The sequence below is a fragment of the Empidonax traillii genome, unplaced genomic scaffold (genome assembly GCF_003031625.1).
Source record: "Empidonax traillii isolate 1590-97213 ecotype Southwest subspecies unplaced genomic scaffold, ASM303162v1 scaffold227:size730986, whole genome shotgun sequence".
NCBI classification, from domain to species: domain Eukaryota; kingdom Metazoa; phylum Chordata; class Aves; order Passeriformes; family Tyrannidae; genus Empidonax; species Empidonax traillii.
In genome coordinates this window covers 528,476-549,853 of record NW_020955420.1, presented here as the reverse complement: position 1 = coordinate 549,853, position 21,378 = coordinate 528,476, and the positions used below count along the sequence as shown (strand labels likewise).

The 21,378-nt window shown below is 36.7% G+C and overlaps 1 protein-coding gene across 1 annotated transcript in view; it reads left to right on the top strand.

Annotated features, from left to right (window-relative positions):
- The window catches only part of PARD3 (par-3 family cell polarity regulator), a gene marked incomplete at its 5' end in the record, with an annotated part of 195,265 nt that extends 174,545 nt beyond the window's left edge, over positions 1 to 20,720 (top strand). Inside the window, 3 exons of the mRNA XM_027887995.1 lie at positions 5,748 to 5,868; positions 15,405 to 15,532; positions 18,900 to 20,720. Of these exons, the coding sequence (XP_027743796.1) occupies positions 5,748 to 5,868; positions 15,405 to 15,532; positions 18,900 to 19,293 (643 nt within the window). The remainder of the gene's footprint in view (positions 1 to 5,747; positions 5,869 to 15,404; positions 15,533 to 18,899) is intronic.
- Positions 20,721 to 21,378: the final 658 nt, after the last annotated feature.

Genomic DNA, 21,378 nt, shown 5'->3' with positions numbered 1-21,378 from the left:
CTGTGAATTTATGACCTGTGGTTTGAGTGTAAAAACCCAAGATACTAGCTGATAAAACTTAATGAAGCTTGTGCAGAGAAGCTATTTTTATTTGGAGTTTTGTAATTGATACATTTTTCTGTTTTTTTAACACCTCTCCCCTACCTTTTTATGCCTTATTCTCAACAAATTCTTTGACACTTAAGAAAAACAAAAGTAGTGTGGGATAAGCCTTTCTATACCTCTTTCCAGGATGCAACCATGTTACATTTGTAGTCTTACAAATTTGATCTGTTGCTCAGCTCATTTTTTTCTTAGACTGACTGTAGCAATTCGGTAATCATGCAACAACTCTTTTATACAGCGCCCGCCATCCATGGTTGCTTCTGTTTTTGTACAACATCTATATGCATTAATATCCATGTGTTCATGAAAAATCTATTCCCTGAGATCTCAGAGAAGGACCATATGTGGGGCACACTGCAAGGAGAGGACCAGCCAAATTGGTTACACTAATTTAAGCTTGAGGAGTGGTATTTAGATGTCAAAAAATAAACCATAGAACAAAATAATAGGAAAAGACCAACGTGCTCTGGCAAGCTCATGGCAGGAAGGAGATGGTGCAAACTCTGTTGCTGCTCAGCCCTCATCGGCCCCCTGTGTGTGGGCACAGTCATCTGTGTCACTGATGATTAACAAATCTGTTTAAAGTGAACAAACCAGCAGACTGTGTGTTGGAATATGGTGATAACTTTAAGGCTGGTAAAGGGCATACTTTCATTTTGTTTCATGTCCATGACTTTTTGAAACAACTTGACAGTTTCTGCTTATTCACCCTCAAGGGCCATCTGAATCAGACAAATCCATCTGCTTGGGTTTAAATGCTGTGGTGAGAGGGTGCTTGAGTTTCAGCAAATGTAGCAGAAGTTTTTTTATATTAGATTAACGCCATCCTGCTTTCTGTTGGGCTGTTTCATCCTGCTCAAGCATTGAATAAAAAGGCCAATTTTGTAGAGGCTCAGTTAGTTCTGAACTTTGGTGAGGATATATGCTGCTAACTACGGCATGGCCACCATTGTCAGTCCTCAGCAGAATAAACTCTTTGCTGCTCCTCTCTGTGCGTAAATATAGAAGTAGATTGAAATCCAGCTCTTGATTTTTAATGACACAAGTAATCTGGCCAAATGAGAAGGAGTTTGTATTATAGAAATGGGTGATAGTTATTTGCCAGCTTGAAACAAATAAGAACCCATCTGTGTTTTATAACTGCTATCCAGAGATCTAAGCAGCTGATCAGGACAGTGAGGGCCTGGCAGCTCAAATGTGTGATAAAAGGTTTCAAGGTGTAAAGAACTCTTGTTTGTTTACTAACCTTTTGGTTATTCTAGTCATGTTGCAACTGCCTGGTGTTGTTGTTAAGACTCTTTTCCATGCTTTTTCAGGCCAATAATTTTTTTTCCAAAGCTTTACTCATCCTTGTTCCGTAGCATGTTTGTATCTACTTTATCACACTGAAAATCTGTCTGTTTTGAAAGGAATACAACTCTGCACATCAGTGCATGACATCACACTAAGACATTGCTTAATGATCTGAGACTCTGATGGCCATTGCTGCAACTGCTTGTTTCTGGAAATATGTGACAGCTCTGGCCTATCTAAGCCTTGCTTACTGTTGCATTTTTAGCCCACGCTGGTGGTGGTGTGTTTTAAAGCAGCATTCACAAAATAACTGATTGTGATAAGAGCCATCTGCAGATGGAAGGCAATGGGGTGCCAAGCAGAGCTGTGACACAAGAAAGCCCAGCCGCTTTGCAACCCAAGTAGACTTTGGCCCTAAAAGCCTTTCCTTGATTTTTATTTCTTTTAGGAACATGTAATATTGCGAGCACTTTGATAGAAGAGAATTACTGGCATCCGATGCTAGGAGGTGCTAATTGTCTTCCATAAATTCACAGGCATTCCATTATTAAGTAGGCATAGGAAAGGGCCGTCTGGGTAAGCTGTGGTTACTGTAGAGTTGTAATTCCAGTTTTGCTGAAAAGTTTAATGCTAGCATAGGTCAAATCTTCAATAGACTTTGGATGGATTTCAAGTTAAATTCCTTTCTTCCTGCTAGTAGTCCTGAATTATCTGAGGTGGATCTGCCTTCAGATTTTTGGTTCATTTGAATGGAAGACTCAAACAAAATGTGGTACATTTAAACTTGCACCATACATCTGCAAAAGGGAATTTAAGCAGCAGGAACACCTGCAGCTGCACCCTAGAGGTCTGTTGATACGGCCCTACCTCTCTTAGGTCAATTATCCAGTAAGTCAAATTTCATTTTGCTTTAGACTGGCTAAGGACACTTCTCACTGGATATAATTTGCTTAGCGCTGTCCCAAGGGATAATGATGTGACTTCCATAAAGAGTTGAAGATAGAACAGAACATCTCAGGACCTGAAAAGGAATGAAGTTAGGTTTGCACTGTTGACTCCAAAATTTTATTTTCAACAGTTTCTTGTTGTGATTATGATTTTTGCATGTCTCTCCCTCTGGAAATACTAATTGGAAGTTGAATGAAATATCAAGTGGGTGTACCAAGTGTTCTCCCTGAGTGCAGGGGGAGTGCAGAAGGAGACATTAAAAACATAGCAAAAAAGCACTGATGATGAAATGACCTGGATAACAAGAGGCATGAAAAGAAACAGGAGACAGCATGGCAGGCCAGGACAGAGATCTGCAAACCCTTGCTAGTGAGAAGGTTAGGGCAGCTGTAATTTAATCCAGAGAATCAGAATAAGGCTGAAATGAAAATGGAAGGAAAAAGATGCCAATCTAAGATATAGTCTAAGCCCTCAAATAATCTTTTAAGAAAAGTATCTTAGCCCTTCCTTAGCTGCCTGCCGTTTCCTTTTTCCTCTTCTAAATGAAAATATTTTAATTTTTTTATTATTATAGAAGGACTGACTTGAAATCACTTTCTGTTTCTCCCAGACATTTTGAGCACAAAGAAATTTGAGTGGATACAGAAGGGCCTTTTTCTAATTTTGCTCTTGCTTTTCTGTGAAATAGTCCTTTTCATAATTCACTTCTTTTGCAATTTTCTAAATTTGGGTCATGTCCATTGCTTTTCAGATAAAATAGAAATATTGTTAAAAGATTTATCTCTTCTGCCATTATCAATCCTTTAATAACTTTGAATAACTTTTCTTAAATCAGCTTGACTTCTTTTTTCTTTTCTTTTCATTTTAGGTTTTTTTTTTTTTTTTTTTTGTCATTTGAATAAGTTCTTAGGTCTGGAAACAAGTTAATCATAAATCCCAGGATCCTCCTTGTTCTTTTTTATTACATCTCTGCAGTGTAAAAGGTGTCAAATTCATTGCTGTTAAGGAAAAGGTGTACATTTTGGCTTCATGGCATGGACATTGCATTTGCTTGGTATTCCTCTGTTGATGTAATTGTTTTATTAAATATCTATCACAAGATGTGAAGAAGTCCTCATATCTGTAATAACCCTTCCAGCAGCCCTTTTTGGGGCTGGTACAGTATCTGTTCTGTATAATGCACAGGATTTAGTGCAGTACTTTGGGGGTTTACCCTCTGCTTGCCATGGCATAGCTACTTTGGTGTCACTTTTGCATTGTAAATCAAATTAGAGTTTGAATCAATCTTGATTAAGGAAGGTGGATTATTTGCCCATCATCTTGACTACTTCAAGGTGTCCATGTATGTCACTTTTCTAGTAATTTTTGCACTGAAATTCAATGGCATTTCTCTTTCAAATATATGTTATTTTACCTGAAATACTAATACTTACTGTATTTTACTACACTTAAATGCAATTTATCATGCAGAAAACACTTGTCTGTGTAAAAAGCATTGGGTTACTTGTTTGTTGGATTAACGATACCTGTTTTAAAAATCCACAGACCACTTAAAAGTAGTTTGTAGGTCATGTACTGGATTTTGATGAATCCATTTACAATGAGCAGTGTATAGCAATGCATGGGGGGAAAAACAAGGGGCTGCATACTAAAGCTGGGCAGAATTTGACAATAAGGAATAAATTTGCATAATATAAAACTGTAAATGGAGATAAGCTCTTTCACAAAATTAAGTTGAATTAAGGAAATAAAATTAGAAACACATCTACAATGATGTGAAAATTTTGAAAATACCAGTGTTTCGTTTCTACCTTTTCTAAATAAAGCTTTCTTTTAATTGTACTTTTCAAGAGGGTAATTTGCACATAGAAGTTGACTTACCCTACAAATAAAGCATTTCTTAAAGCTCTCATTTGGGGGGGGGGGGGGAAGCATGAAAGAAAATACTTCTCTAAATTCCTTCTTTTTCTGTGCCTTTGGTGTCAACAACAAAAAAAAAAATCAACCCAAACCTATTTAAAACTTAGCCTTTGCTAGAACAATACGAGTAGTTCTGTGTCTGATAACTCCAGCAAGCCAACCAAGCACTGATAAACTCTATTTAATGGCACTGAAAAGAGTGGGAGGTAACGTCTCAAACATCTACAACCTCCAATCCCCTGCACCTACCAGTCCCAAAAGACACCAAAAAAAGCCACAAATGGAGTCTGGAATTGTCTCTTTTCATACAAGGGAAGACATGGGATATAAATTCACTGTGTTTTATTGTACTCTGTGTCCAAAACCAGAAAACTATGGAATTGCTTTCCATTGTCTCTCTGCAGACTTCTCTTTTGAAACAAAGTAATAGCTGTCCATTCTTCATCAGCTCTTTTGAAATAAACAATGAAATGCAGGGCACAAGAAGTACATAATAAAAGATTAAAATGCTTCTGGTTAGTCTTGATATAATATATTTGTTTGTCAGGCTTCCTGCGATTCCCACATTAACATGTTTGAAATGCAGTGGGGTTGTAGGGGTCAGGTGGGAGGTGCACAGCTGGATAAATGTCAACAAAATTAATAAATATCCTTATCCCCCCTGCTCCCTGAAATAAGCCATTCCTGTGCATATTTCATTGTGATTTCACATACACCTGTGCTGTGAAGAGTGGATTACCAGGCACTGTGAAAAATTGATGGTTTTGAAGGGTTCAAGGTTCTGGGTGTGCTGGTTTGTAGTGGTACCTCAGGGTCTGAGCCCTCCTCAGCCCACCAGTGTCTGTGGGGCTGAGGCCAGCACTCCTCTGCTGCCCAGATGCATTCATGCCTAGGGCGCTGTCAAATGGATTGCTTTCTACTGGCCCCTGAGCCTTTTAATGGTTTCAGACTGATCAATTTAAAAGACTTGTTAAAAACAGAACTAAGGGATGACAGTCTCTTATTGATTGGGGAAAATAACCAAATTTTATATAGGTAGAGCCTTCAGACATTGTAATTAATTTGATGTGAATAAAGATCTGACAGTACTACCTACAGTTTATTGATTGGGGGAAAGTATCTTTCATGTTTATTCAGTAAGAGAGATCACTAGGACTTTTAATTTCCCTTTATGTTAAGTCTGACACTAGTGCATCTATTCCTCTTCATTTCTAGGAGTGATATATACTAAAGAGATGCCAAGAACTTTGGATGATTTTTAGAAATGTCCTCATTTGTCTTATCCTTACAACATCAGAAGTTTCTTTATATGTCAAACAGCATTAAAAATCTTTTAGAAACTAAAGATCTTTGTACTAAATGCTTATAAATTATCCCTGAGTCTGTAGTCCTGAGCTGTAGTAGCAGTCCCATATTAAGAAGTCTCAGTCACAGGTGGCATTTCCCAAGTGTATTGATCATTTCCGTCCTCCCTCTTGCAGCAACAGGTCGACCCCTAACAATCATGACCGGATACAGCGCCTGAGACAAGAGTTTCAACAAGCAAAGCAAGACGAGGATGTGGAGGACAGGAGACGTACTTACAGTTTTGAGCAGCCGTGGGTAAGTTTGGAGCCTGTCAGATCCGGGAAGGTTGGCTGACTCTGCTGTTCCTGGGCTGGCTGGGAGCAGACAGAGAGGAAGGCAGGGTCCTCTGCCTCCACACTTCTGCCCTTGCTGCTATCCCTGCTTTTGGTTCATTGATGTTTATTTCATTTCTAAAATTCTTCAGCCATCTGTCGTATGTGCAGATAGCAGCATTTGCTCTGTGTTTAGACCCTTGACTCTGTGAGTTATTACTTGGGTTTTTTTGCCTCAAAGGCAATATCTATTAATCTGAACTTTTCAAGGAAAAGTGGAATAAAATGCATACTAACAGTAAATAATTTAGAGAGAACATGTAACCTTGTAAATGGTATTTTCTCTGAAGCAATATCAGTATGATTAGTTATTTTCATAAAAGGCAGAGCTAGGTCTTTTCACAGTAAAAAAGGAGGGATATGCACACTTTACAATAGTACCCCTTTACCGCTTACATGAGCCAAGACAGTTCTGTGTTGAGATATACATCCTAATTGATCATTTAAATCCTGTTCAATCTGATCTAGCAACGTGATACAATTATGTAAATTCATGTGCTTATCTTGTTTAACATAACTGAATGAATCAGCCTTGCATTTTAATCAATTACGTATCCTAAATTAGGATACTTTAAACATGTGACAAATACTCTAATTTTGTTGAAAATTCCATGATAAAGACAGTGAACAACTCACTTGTGTTCCGAAAGAAGTGGGAACTGTATGATAACAACAGTAGAATCTCTCACAGCTTACTCCAAAGCGGGTGTAGGTGATGGGTTATTGTTATTTAGGATTGCAATGCACACGAGAATGAGGTGGGAAGACTCTTAGCTGAAGAGCCACATCTCTGTGTATGAAGTCACTGAAAACAAACTAGGTAACAGGCCTAGGTAACATCCTAATGCATATGCCATCTTTGTTTGCCTGTTGTGGTGGATATGGAAGATTTTTTTTTTTTTTGGCTTTTGTTGGGTCTTTGTGTCCTTGTCCATCTTAAACTCACCAACTTGAACCTGTGGTATTTTTGACATGCAGCATGGAGAGGAACAAAGGTAAATGTGTCCCTAAATGACTTAATATTGCTTGACATACAGTATCAGGATATAGGCTTCTCTTTTCCTGTTTTAGAAAACCTCTAACTTCCTCTGAAATTGAAAAATTAATATAAACATTTTCTGTATGACCAGAGGTTTTCTATTTAATGTTGGGAAGATATTGTGATAGCTCACCACAGTGATAGTTTAGCAGTTTTGGGGTAAGTTTGGGCTGTAGTAGAGATATTTTTCATTATGCATATCAACTACTGTTCACTCTCTAAAAGAGAGATTTGAGCAACATTCTTGGGAAAACTCTGTATGAGAAAAACTTTCACTCTTGAAGACTTGGGAACTTAACTACTGAAGGTCATGGGCCAAATTGTTGTATATCTAAATGCCATAGCAACTTTAGACAGTCAACTTGGCTTTTATTATCGTTTCTTGTAATGAGCGAAGAGGGAACTATTTGGATGACAGACTGATTACCTTAGGAATAGAATAATTTCCTAAATTATGGGTCAGAACACTGACCTTTCTTTTTTCTCTTACTCAAACAAATGGGATCTCTCTGTTTACTCCCCTTCTACAGATCATGCAAATGAACTCAAAGTGACTAATTCAGTCTAATGTATTAATATTAATTCAGGAGCTTATTGTTGCTTTTGTAGGAGCTCTGTTTTTAAATACATAGGTGACCAAATGTTTTATTTTAGATAAGCACTTTAAAAAAAAAAATTGGCCCAGAGTCTATTTGAATTATAATTTTATTTTTCCATCATGTACTCCAGCCTTTCAAGATCACAATGCCTGGAAAGGATAAAGCAATGATCTCATCCATTTCAGCATTTCATAGTCATTTCAGTGTTAAGGAGCCATGACCTTCTCTCTTAAGGAGTGTGTACTATTTTAGCATATTAGTCTAAAATGATGGACTTTCTTAAGACACACTTGCAAAACAGATCCAGATGTATTATTAAATACCAATGACACAAAAAAATGCAAAAGTGGTTTATTGTATGTATGCAGGAAAATACTTAAATATGCTCATTGGTATCTTTTAAATCCATCTGTAAGCAGTTTGTTCCAAACCACAGCAGTGCAAAGTGCACCTGTATGTAGACCACTGTTGAAAAGTGTGTTTTCACCTGAGGGAGATGGGTTGTGCAGCCTACATGACCTAAAGAACTTTACATCCAGAGAAGCCTCAGAGCCGCATGACAGCAGCCAACTCTGACCTGGTTTGGATAGAAAGAGAGGAAAAACCAACTCCCAGAGAAGTCTGAGCTAGGTGATAAGTAGTTTGTATTTCTCATTAACAAGCTGATGGGAGAGTTGAGGATAGGGAGCAAAGTGCTGATGTGATGAGGTACTGTTGGTTACTTTAAGGAAATATAAATGAACATGAAGTTTGCAGTGTAAGTAATGGATGCTGATGGAAATCTGGCAGCTCTGAGGATATTCAGAGGAGCTCAATACCTCAGAAACCCACTAATATATTATCAAAATGATCCTGTGAACCTCTCCAGCTCCAATCCATCCCAGACTTTTAATGGCCTGTGACACAGGAGTCCAGTTACCCGTGACAGATACCTTCAGTCTCCTCCCTGGGTTGGAGGCAGATCTCTGTACCACGGAGCACTACATCACACTGGCTCTGTGGCAGCAGCACTGGTGCCTGGCCCCTTCACTTTCTGCGTGTGCCCATCAGGTGAAGGTCATTTCTCCGTAGACAAGCAGCAGAGCCAGACTTTTTGCCCGGCTGTGTTTGCCCTGCCAGTAAACAAAATACTTGACTGCCTATGAGTGTTCACACAGCATCAGGCAGCTTAACAGACACAAAAAGTGATAGCACTGGAATGAGATGACACCGTCTATTAAACAGCGTAACATTTCTGCTCAAGGCCGTTTGAATGACACACGGTTAGGGTTTAAATAACTGCCTAAATGTTGTAACGCTGAGCTGTCCCTGAAATCCGGTAGTTCTGCAGTTGATTCAAAGCTTTATGGAAAAGATTTTTGCATTTGTTTATCTTAAGATAACTTTCTTAGGCTTCATAAAGGTTTTTGTGCTCTTATATGGCTTTGCTTTTTTGTGTGTGTTTGTGCGCGCGTGTGCATGTGTTTCAAAAAGTGAGGTACAAGAGGCTTTCAAGGGCAATACTATTAGGCCTGATGCTGCATGGGAAAAAATAAAAATAAAATATGATTAATCCATTTTAATCCTGCTGGTGTTAATTCCAGTCAGAGTTTGCAGACATATATCTGGGCATGTAGAATTGCATGGAATTACAGTTATGTGTACTAATATTTAAGGCCCTTGCTGTTGCTATGACATTTTTATACCAATGCAGGATTCTTTTGGGGCTGATTTTTCTGTTCAGTACCAAAGATGAGCCTCTGGTTTCTGAGCTTTTCTGGGTTGTGTGAGGTCTGCTGAGGTTTGTCCTTCCTTGTACCAGTCCCAGGCTTGGGGGGGGATTTTTGCTGTAATTTGTTCCATATCTTGTATTTTTGCCTGGTCACATCTTGATTAAGAGGCCCTCCCCTCCCCCCTTCAATAATAAAACCACTGAACTATAGCTCTAAATGTTATAGGAGTGAACAATCCAATTTTAAAAAAGAGCATTTTAAATCCATGGAAACTACTACAGCTGCTTTCCTGTCCTGCTTGTAGAAGCACACTAATGATCAAAAAAACCCACAAAGATACAGGAGGGACAAAAGTTAGTGGTTTGTTTCTTCATATTTAATAAAGTAATTGGTGCTGAAAATGGAAAGTGGCAAATTCCATTCACAAATAGATTCATCTCCAGTCATTCTGGATCTGTTAGAATGATAGGAAAAAATTGACATTGAGAGAGCAGCTGAGCAAACTCTTACTTTAAATATTTAGGAGTCAAATAAAAGGATAACAGCTAACTGGGTCAAAATAAATATACTACCTGACTTGTCTGAGTGTAGCTTTAATCATATGCACAAATTTGTAAAGGTAAATAATTGCATGATTTTCATAGAGGAAAGACTCCAATAGTCTTAATAATATACTTATGCATGGCCTGATAAATAAAGGCTCAGAAAATTTAGGGGCTGTGCTTGAGTTTTTTTCAACTATTTGTTGGTGTATAGATCTTGTCTCTAAGAGACTTATGGAAAAAAAATTCTTTTTTTATCTGTTTATGATACTTGTTTCTTATCCCTATATTCGAGACCTTGACCTACTCAAAACCATAATGAATTCTAATAATATAAAATTCTTTAGGAAAAACAAACCTGAATGTTATTGCTGTAACTTCAGCTGCATATTAATATTATCTGGAAAAAATAAATAACAGACTATATTAGATACAAACATTCTAAAGTTTTTATCAGGCTGTAAGCTATGTAGAATTACTCAACACATTAATGAGAAAGAGAAATAGTATATTAATTCTTTCTGTTATTAGTGCATTTCAAGAGTCTCTTTTAGGATATTTTATGCAAAATACTAGGCAATATCTGATGGAGCATTGCAGTTCACAAATACCTTGGAAGCTAAATTTCAGTTTCTCCTACCCCAGTCTGTTTCATAGAGGAAATCAAAGTTATGCAGGACAGCTTCTCCACAGGTAGTTCCTTTTCAGCTGTGTAGATAATATTCTGTGTCAAGCCTCCAAAGGATTTCATAAAATACCAGCATGTTTTTTTAAGATTTAGACTCCAACGTTTTATATTTTAACTTTTTTTTCCCACTAGCTTCAATCTACTAATTTATTTGAAATAAAAAAATTAAGATAAAAGATTTTAAAAAGAAATTAAGGCATTTTGGTTAGTAAACAAACATATTTATAGCTCACAGGTGTACAATGAATGTAAATACCTCTGGCAGAATTTCAGGGCTTAGTGGTTTGTTTCTACCATACTGAAGATTTTCTTTCTGCTCTTCCTATACACAGAATGGAAATCTTTGTCCCATACCACAATACTGAGCTTCCTGCATAGACCCCATAGAAAGGGATAGAAAGGGATGGGATTTTCTTTTTTGTGGTGTTTGAATTAATACACACACCTACTGGCAACTTTTAAAAGACATATTGCTATATGTTCTGTGCACCATAGCAACATAAACAAAAATCGAAGTAAAAATAGTTTTCAAGGACATCTCCCAGAAACACTGGATGTTTTTTATCATTCTGAATTTTGATATACATGGTTACTGGATTGTCTGTCATCTGTGCCAAGTACATTTACACATAAAGCAGGCAAGGTTATTTAATCTTATCTATTTCTAATTAGTGCTGAACTATTGGAACCGTGCAGTTTTGGAGGGCCTTGTGTCTCTCAACTTCCCAGGTGAACTTGAAACTTCTTGGTTAAACACAGTGCTTAATCTCAAAAAAACGATTAGCACGTAACAGTCATTTTTAATAACTGGGAAAATACTAAGGGTCTTGCTCCTTTACTAATCTCCCTATTAACTATTTCTTTCTCAACACAAAAGAGTTCTATGAGTTGGAGTAACAGTTTCTCCCAGCTTGCGCCTGTGTCTGAAGGCTGTCAGATGGGTTTGTCACCTCAACTGTTGGATTTCTTATCACCTGAACTGGTTGGATCTCCCTGAAAACCCAGTGCTCTGGATCACCTCCATGATCTCCTCTCTGTAATTCTGTGGCAGCTTTGATCTGTGCCAGTCCTGCAGGATCCATGCTGCCACCATTCAGAACTACCTCTGTGGGCAGAAATGCCACTCTGTGGGGAAAGAAGCCGTGTGGGCATCCCCTGGTATAGATAGGAAAGAGAGGAGGGACCTTTGTCCCTAAAGATGCTACCCTGGACTGCTGATAGTGGTCAGCAACATAAGCCATGGGTGTTCATTCTCTGTGACATGAAAAAAATGTTGTTTGCATAAAGTGAAAAAGTAGAAACTTTTAACTTTGCAGCCCTGGTTTTAAATTAATGCCTCTTTTAGAAGAGAGCCGTGTAATTTCATCTATCTTAAAGCACAATTTTATGTGCTGAATATTGTTTAACAGTGCTGAATGCAATAACTATCATTGCCACTTAAATGTATTGTGGAAGACATGAACATATATTTATTTGTATAATGCAGCCTTGGTTGTTATTGTGGCCTTGACCACATCCTATTTTAAAAGGTCAATGCTTGTCATACGTCTCATTCCAAGCAAGGCCAGAGTTCTTATCAATCTATTCTGTGAGGACTGAGCTGTTGCCAGGTTTGTTGGATGGTTTCAGGTTGTTATAATTGTACTTAGCCTAGTGTTGATATCAGTGTTAAAATTGCTGTGTTATGTATGTGTTTTTTTTGTTGCTGTTGAAAGATCTGAAAATAGTGCATCTTTTTTTTTAATTATCTCCATTTTATGCTGACATAAATGGAGTAGTCATGTATATAGATGTGCATCTAGGAATGTATTTTATATAAATATATGTATGTATAAAAGTGTGCTTTGGAGATTGAGACAAAATTACCAATTAATTTTTGAAGACTAAGGTTACTTATTATATAAATATTTTTGCTTTAGATACTTTAATCAACAGCATACTGAAAAGTTAAATCACTGTATGGAGATTTGCATTTTTCTGAATAAGTTAAGGGTCTAAAATGGAATATGTTAGTCTTTATATCATCATAACCATATAGGCATTCACTATGCTATCATTGGGGTTTTGAATGGAAAGGATTGGAAGAAAAACGTTTTCATTAATAAGATGTTTGGATATACCTCTCTGTATACTCTGTGTATATATGTATGTTATGTTATGTTATGTTATGTTATGTTATGTTATGTTATGTTATGTTATGTTATGTTATGTTATGTTATGTTATGTTATGTTATGTTATGTTATGGAATTTGTGCTTACATGCAAAGGGAGTATTTGAAATAAGATAGTAGATTCGATTGGATGAACAGCTAATTGTAGTTGTGAACAATATTCAGACTAAATGAGTATCCTTTCCAGATTTTTTAGAGTATTGCAAATCCTCTTAGTACTCATACCTTTGGAAAATCAGATAATGGATTTGAGATGTTTGCCTTTAGACCCAGCAAATTACAAATGCTGTCCATTAGATGAAATTCCTTGTGAGCTGCAGAGAATCCAGACATGACTCCTCAGATCCCATCATTCTGGGCATGCATTACAGCAGACAGACAGCAGTGATAGCCCCTGCCTCCATTGCACATTGGTTCCTCTGTGCATTAAAAAGAAGTATCTCTGAAGGCACAATTTGATCTTAGTATATTCATAGTCCATTAGGACTTTCAAAGCTCTGTCTCCTTAGTAAAGGCTTGCATGGTAACTTCATCTCTTTGAACATGTGTGTCTGTACTTGCATTCATGTTTTCTAGAAAAGATGCATTTTATTGTCTTGTATAAACATAAATTGAGCAGTAGCTCCATCCTATCTCCACCTATTCTGTAGTTTCATCATTGTCTGTACTGTAAAATTCCTTAATCTGTTATATTTAGAGTGAACTGAAAGAAGTGAAGCTTTTCAAGTAGAGAAGCAATTTTGATTTCATGTCTTATCTGTGATAACTACTTTCTCCCATATGACGTAATGTAGCTGCAAGCTTTCTAATGCTGTTGAAGTGAAACCCCTGAAATGATGAGATTGGCTCTAAAATCTTAGTTTAAATGTTTTTATTCTTTATGGAGAAGTTGATATGGGAACTTCTGAGTTTCCCTCTGGTTCTCTGCAAGCTGGTTATAACCACACAGGAGAGAATTCACAAATAAACCTTGCGATTTTCAGATAATCACTCCCTGCCATAAGCTGAGCCCTTCAATAAAATACCAAATGTCAGAAGACTCCCAATAAAGTCAAGAAAGTTAGAAATGTTGACATATGCAATAACTGAAATGCTGCTCTGTATGGGTTGCCCTTATTTAATATAGTAGGAAATCTCTGAGGGGGTTGTTGGTTTGGACATACATATGTACAGCTTATTCATCTCTGAGAAAATTTCCCACAAGACTAACATGTGATTCTGTTTTCTCAATTTGTTGCTTCATCTTGCCATTCCTAAAGCATTTTTTAGTTAGAAATACTGTTTTACTGAGGTTTTTTGCAAGTAAAGCTATTCTGAAATAGACACCACCGTTATATTAAAGATTCTCTTAAATAAGTCAATGCTTTCATATTCTGATTCTTTTGTCCCATGATCTTCCCTTGATGGGAAGATTGTATCTGTTAAATTCTGAACTGAGACTGGTGTTCTGTCTGCAGTGTATTGTGATTGAAAACAAAGTTTCTAAAAGTTGTCCACCTGTCTCAAATTTGTTGTGTTTCTGGCTACCTGCAGGTACTTGCCTATATAGCAAGACAAAGGAGACGTTTGTGTCACAAATTACAACTTCCTAGTTTCTAAAACTTGTCTTCAATATACAAAGCTTTTGAAAAGCCTTTTATCTTGCAGATATTTGTGAGCCATTATGATCTCTTTCTCTGAAGAAATTCTAATGGCAAAAAACAAGAGATGTTTGTTTTGAGGAAAAGCACAGATAAAAAGGCAAGAAGTGCTTTAACAAAAGCAAGTCTGAGACAAGCGGATTCAGTCCCAGGCTCAGACAAGTGGTTATGCTCCCTAGCCTCCCCATGATTAAACTTACATGATTTGAATAGAACTAGTAATTTTAAGGAGATGAAAATAATACTTTTTTTCTTTGTAGCTGAAGCCTTATTAGTAAAACAATAAGAAAAGCCCATAGCATACTTTGATTTTTGTGACACTCTGTTTTGCAATTTGAAATTACAAAGTCTGAAGAAAGTAGTAATGTAAAACAAAAAGTGACATCTCAACAAAAGTTAACTTTTTCATATTCCAAAGTTCAAATCCAGCCATTCTTACAGATCTTGACCAGTAATGCTCTGGATTCTCAGAAAGTCCCTACATTTTCACTTGCTCTTAGTACTGGCCTCAAAGTTTCAAATTGTCGCCTCATTTCCTACTTAGAGACACAGGAATCCCCATTGTCCACAAGAGACTTGCTGAATTTATGTACTTGATAACATCGAATCAGAAAATGTTTTCCAATCTCAGAAAAGCAAGCAGTGCACGTCTGGGCTAACAGCACATTAGTATAGTTCCACTAAATGAGGTTCAAAAGAGCTGCTGTACTCCCTCCCCACTCTGATTCTCAGTGGGGTGTTAAACTTGGCGTTACAGTGGCTAGGCTAATTTACAGAGTATGAAGATCTGTTCCACTGACTTAATTTAAATTACAGTGTTACCATAAAAGCATAACCCATTCTGGACCAATATTTTCCTTGTACATCTCAGAAATGGTAGGTCAGAAATAAAATCTCTAGCACAGGTCACTGTTACAGGTCAGAATTTAACCTAATTATTGTGAAAGAGCTGCTTGAATTGCATGTTGAAACAGAAATAACTGTATTTGTACAATAGCAACTTAAATGATGACTCTTTCATGGGTATTTTTCTGCTTTGTTTAAGACATTTTCATTTTTGTTTTGCAGCCAAGCACCAAGACGTACTCGCAGAGTGGTAGGCACTCCGTGTCAGTAGAGGTTCAAATGCAGCGGCAGCGGCAGGAAGAAAGAGAGAGTTTCCAGCAAGCTCAGCGGCAGTACAGCTCATTACCCAGGTATGGCAACTGTCTCAAGCTATTCCGTGCGTGTGAGCCTGGAGCTAATTTCATTTGGGGAGGAGAATGTCGTACTTAGTGCAGACACTTTTGTTTAGCATTGATATAAGGTGGAATGTATTCACTGTGGAAGAGGCATAAAATTTCTTAACTGAGAGCATGTGGTAGCTGTTTATTTTAGGAGAATTGCTTCAGAGCTGATTTCAGGGGGATTTGATGACACTCAGCACCCAACAGAATTGAGACATTAAAACAAAACTATTCTTTGTGGGACACCATCCAGTTTAATTTTCTGCTCTTACAGAAGTCTCCTGAGCATGACATGAGCTGTCCCCTTTTGACATGTCAGATGATTTTTTTTTTCTGTTGCCTAATCCCTTACTGGGTAGAAATTCTATTTTTGTGATACTAATGCAAAGGGAAAAGTAAAAGGAAAAAAAAATTCCAAGTCATCCAACAAAAGAATATGGAACTAAGAAAATTATCCAAAAACTCAGGGGCCCTCAAGTTTACAGTATGTACATTTCCTTTAGGTTACTGGGTCATTAGGAATGGAATGCTGAAAATTAATACATTTTTTTGTCTGAACAAAAAAATTTTTTTAAAAAATCTTAAGTTTTTTTTTTTTTTAATTAGTTGTTTGTGTAAAATGTCTTTTACTCGATATTTAGTTTTAAGAGTTAATAGAAGTTTAACCAACTTGTATTTCAAATTAACTCTCATAGTTGAACATTATGCAAATAGTCTTTGCATTTTGAAGTATCAGCAGCAATGGTTGAATGGAGAATAATTTACACTGGAGGTTGGTGTCAAATTGCTTTCCAACAAGGTTGTATTATTTTTGTGGCTCCTGCGAAAATAGTTGGAAAAAAAAATTATTGTGACAAGATGTGTTTTACCAGATATATATAACTCTTCTTTTTGGAAACAAATATAAGCCTCATAGCAAAGTTATCTAATTATGCTGTCTTGCCAACATCTTTGAAAATAAAACAGTTTCAGATTTTTAAATGCTTTAACACCTTTCAGTGTAGAATTTTTCTGTTAAGGAAGGTGGGAAAGGAAAATGTAAAGTTACTGTGTTTTCTGATATTGTTAGTATCTCATTTCAAAAATCTTTATATTCCCTTTTCTTCTGATCTCTGCCTTCCTTCTGAAGTGACCACACCTATTAATGCCATATTGTGTCTCCTGAGAAACTCTCTTTCAGTTCTACTAGCCCGGCAATATACTGGTGGAGTGGAAGGGCACGGGCACTAGTGCCAGTTTTAAGTTGGGAGGTTTATTTTTAGTTTTAAAACTGTAATTTTTAAAACTCACTTTCCCTGGTCTCAATCACTGGTAGAATTTAAAAGTTGGGAGTCAGCTGCAATGCAGTTCCAGTGGCAGAAATTAATAACTCTAAGGAGAAAAATCGACAAGAAACATGGAAAATAGATCACAGAAATACTTGTTTCGAAAAGAGTTACTGAGAAATTTACTCTGTGGTCTTCAACATGAGAAGTGCCTAGCAAGCTAGCAATGCATGTTACTGAGTAATTAGTGATAATTTAATGGTATTTCAGCTGTGCTGAGAGCAGACAGAATTACAGGACCTCAGGCTAAAGTTCAGCACTGCAAACACCACGATACTCCTATAACAAGCTGGGACATCCAGTTCTCCAGCTTTCCAAACTGTTCCTAACTCTGTGACTGATCTTTAAAGAAATTTTACTGTTACTCTGAAATTTAGGTCCCAAGCTTAATGTTGCAACTATGGCTTTGTAATGATTAAAGTTTGTGCACTGGCTTCATTCTTGAGCTTTGTTGCCTTTCATCTTGTATAGTCTCTAGGAGCCTCATTTTTCTTTCCCCTTTGCACATTCAAATCTTTAGTACTGAAGGCAAATAAACGCTTGAGTCAATTTTAAAGGATCTTCCCAGAAAGACAGGGAAAGTGAGCCAACTCTTTTTGAACAAGTACCAAAAAACAGTCAGTAAATTAAATCAGTTCAACTAGTCATCCTCTTGTCCCATGTGAAACTGTAAAAGCAAGGTTTAACTCCACGTTAATTTTCTACTACTTACAATTTATCTTGCTGTAGATCAGAAACCTGACAGTTTCGTAGCCTACAGAGGTTCGTGCAATTTGCTCTTGTTCCAGGGAGTGATAAAACGTGACTCAGAAACCTCGTTTCTTTGGCAATGCTGGATATGAGAATACCAATAACAGCTATAAAAATTTGTGTAAGAATTTTGCATTGTAATTTGTGCTGTAATAATTTACAATCATCCTGCATAACATTTTTCATCTAGAAGTCTCAAAATTGGTCATAAAATAAGGTGGATGTGGTAATTTCCAAATTATATATCTAGAACGAAGACTCTGAAAACATTAGGTGACTTTTTACTTTTACTAATGGTAGAAAAATTCTCCAGGTCTCCTGTCTCTCCACTGCATATTCTTTGGATGAGTCCACGTCATCATATGTGTTGACATGAAAAACCAAACCACATATAAACAATTAAATTATTTTCTTACTGATTTATGTCGCAGTATATTTTGTTTTATTGCTTGATAGTGGATATCTCTTTTGCTGCAGCACAAAATTGTTTTACTTTATCATCACCTATCTTATTTTGAATTCATACAAGCATCTAGCAGCTTGATAGCAAATTAAAGTTATTTCAAAACCATAATCTGTCTTCAAAATAATGTGATGATTTACTGTGAAAAGAGATAAGAATTGGTAATTCCTATATGTATTTGGCTTATTTATCTGCACCCCAGAGCCAAAAAATGAACAAAAAAGGTTATCTCTTATTTTTCTTATATGAAAACTGTAGCAGACTGGGAAACAGTCCTGATGGCATGAAATTCCTTAGTTCTGGAAATGGGAGGAAGAAACTGTAACTACCTATCAGCAACGAGCTTTATCTTCTGACTTGAGCAGTGTTAGACCAAGTGTTTTAAGGATCTGCCTGTTGCATTTTTAATCAAGAGTGAGTCTGGATTCAGATCTTTCATGAGTGACTTTACAAGTGCTGTCTGTTATCTGGTTTCTCAAGAAGCACAACAACATGTATGGTCTTTCCTAGTCTGCAACTGAACTGTAGCACATTTTTCTTGAGAACGTGAGGGTAACTGTAGCACTGGATGGGTTTTCACAGCATATTCCTTCTGTAAAGACCTAGAAATACAGTTCAACTCACTAGGAAATGTTCTCCTCAACAAAAGAGACAAGATGCCTCTTTGGGGCAGAAGAGAACGTGATTTCTGGGGGAAACCCGATGGCATTGCAGAAGCAGCCTTCCTCCCAGTGATTGTTGTCAGTAAAAGGGGAACCAGAACATTCATCTTAAAAGTCTCTTTCATTTTTTGTTTCAGGCAAAGCAGAAAAAATGCCAGTTCTGTATCTCAAGACTCCTGGGAGCAGAGCTATTCCCCTGGAGAAGGCTTCCAGACTGCAAAGGAAAATCCCAGATATTCCAGCTACCAGGGATCGAGGAATGGCTACATGGGGGGACATGGCTTTAATGCCAGGGTAATGCTAGAAACACAAGAACTGCTCCGTCAAGAGCAGAGGCGGAAAGAACAACAACTGAAAAAAAAAACTTCTTCTGAAGGGCCTAGCAACTATGACTCATATAAGAAAATTCAGGACCCTAATTATACCCCTCCTAAAGGTCCTTTCAGACAAGATGTACCGCCTTCACCATCTCAGGTAGCGAGGCTGAACAGATTGCAAACACCAGAAAAGGGAAGACCGTTTTATTCTTGAGGTGAAGAAAATGAAGAACAACTTACCATGCAATAAGGAACATTTTCATATAAAGACTTATATTTTGAAAACTTTTTAAACTGATGGTACTAAGGAATATATCCATTGTCTATTTCAGTGCCTTTGAAAATATGGGCAAAGCGCTGGTGGGCCTTATGTCTTTGCTATTCTGTCTCAAGTGTTAAATTCATGGAAGGACCTTCCACCATTTGACAATCATAGCAGAAATGTGCTCCTGCGTTCTGAGTCCTGTAGCCCAGTCCAGTAGCTTTTTGCTAGATTTGTTGTAATGTCTTTTACTTTGCAGTGACTTATTACACCAACATGAAGCTTTATGGCATAAAATGAATGAATTTGAGGTTGAAGGAAGCATTGACATGTCCTTTCTTTATTTCTCTTGGTTCAGGAACAGCATTACACATTGCTTTTGAGTGGATAAGGCTTAGCACTACTCTGGATCGCAGTCAGAGTTCTTATATGTTATATGGTGGAGTCATTACCAGTCTTTGTTGATTAATATTTAAGTGTCTATATGCTAAAAAACTATCCTTCTCCTATTATGCACATATGCACTGTTTTTCTCTCTCTCTCTCCCAACTCTGAGCTTATTAAAAAAGCCTTTACCCTGACTCATGAGGAAAACAATATTAAGCTTTCAGTTATCCTGAGCATCCTGTTACAATTGCCTTATAATCTTAATACACAGTCCATTACAAATGAAATAATTAGAGAGAGATTATTTATACAGTCACAAACAAACCAAGCATATTTTACTATTTTGTTAAAGATGGGAAATTTTGAAAAAACATACAACCGAGTTCTGCTTTGCTTTGCTTTGCTTCTAAATTAGTTTGGTCATAAGACACTTGTATCTAGGAAGAGAACAAGGGAGGGTATCATCCCACGGTCATCTGGTATACAGTTGTCCTTGAGCAAATTTTGGAGATACCTTAAAGCAAGAGCAAAGAAATCAAAGTTTTTCTTTGGATCAAAACACTGTAAAGAAAAGAATTACTTCTTATAATTTGTGAAGCTTTGTGGACAATTTTCTTTGTGCTTCCATATACTGTATTGTTTCATTGTGATGCCACATTTAAAACAAATCTTTAAGTATATGAATGAGAGATAAGTGGAGACAAACTGTTACACATCATCCTGAAAACACGTCAGTATCAAAAAAAACTAAAGCAAAAGAGATTGCTCCAGCAGTCAGTAATATTTGAATGTGCATATGGGATATGAGAATTTCCTTTGAAGCAGCTGTTTTTATGTTTGTTGGTCTTAACTTCATGCATTGTAAAAAATATAGCTGGGTTGCTGAAGTGCCTGCAAATCCTGATGTGAAAAGGCTTGAGAATGGATCTCAGCATATTGTGTACAAAAAGGAAAGAGAGAAAGCAAGAAAAAAAATCATGTATTGCGTGATTTAAAAAAAAAAAAAAAGCCTATTTTTTTTTACTGGCACATTTTATTTTTGCGCCACCTTGTTTCTAGAATATATGTGAAATATCAGCACACATATGTGTCTTTTATGCCTGTTTGTTAACAGTTTTTGTTGTTAATAATGTACTCCATGTTTAAAAGTTATTAGTGTAAGCACAGTGACATTGGATGACAATAGCTCTTTTACGAAGAATTTACAAAACTGTGTAAAATGGCTTTTCATGTACATATGAAATTTAGAATAAAAGGCTGTTTCCATCCTTGTCTTGGTATTGCCTGTAGACCCCTGTGAGAACTGCTGCTTACATTGAGTTTAAAAAACACTTAACAGATTTTATTTTATACTATTCCTAACGGTTTGCATGTATCTTTCTGTGAGTGTGTATAAACATCAAAAAAAGAAAAGAAAAGAAAAGAAAAGAAAAGAAAAGAAAAGAAAAGAAAAGAAAAGAAAAGAAAAGAAAAGAAAAGAAAAGAAAAGAAAAGAAAAGAAAAGAAAAGAAAAGAAAAGAAAAGAAAAGAAAAGAAAAGAAAAGAAAAGAAAAGAAAAGAAAAGAAAAGAAAAGAAAAGAAAAGAGAAAAAAGATCCCAGATGAACACCTAAAGACTATCCTCAGAGGCAAAAAACACATAGTTTAAAGT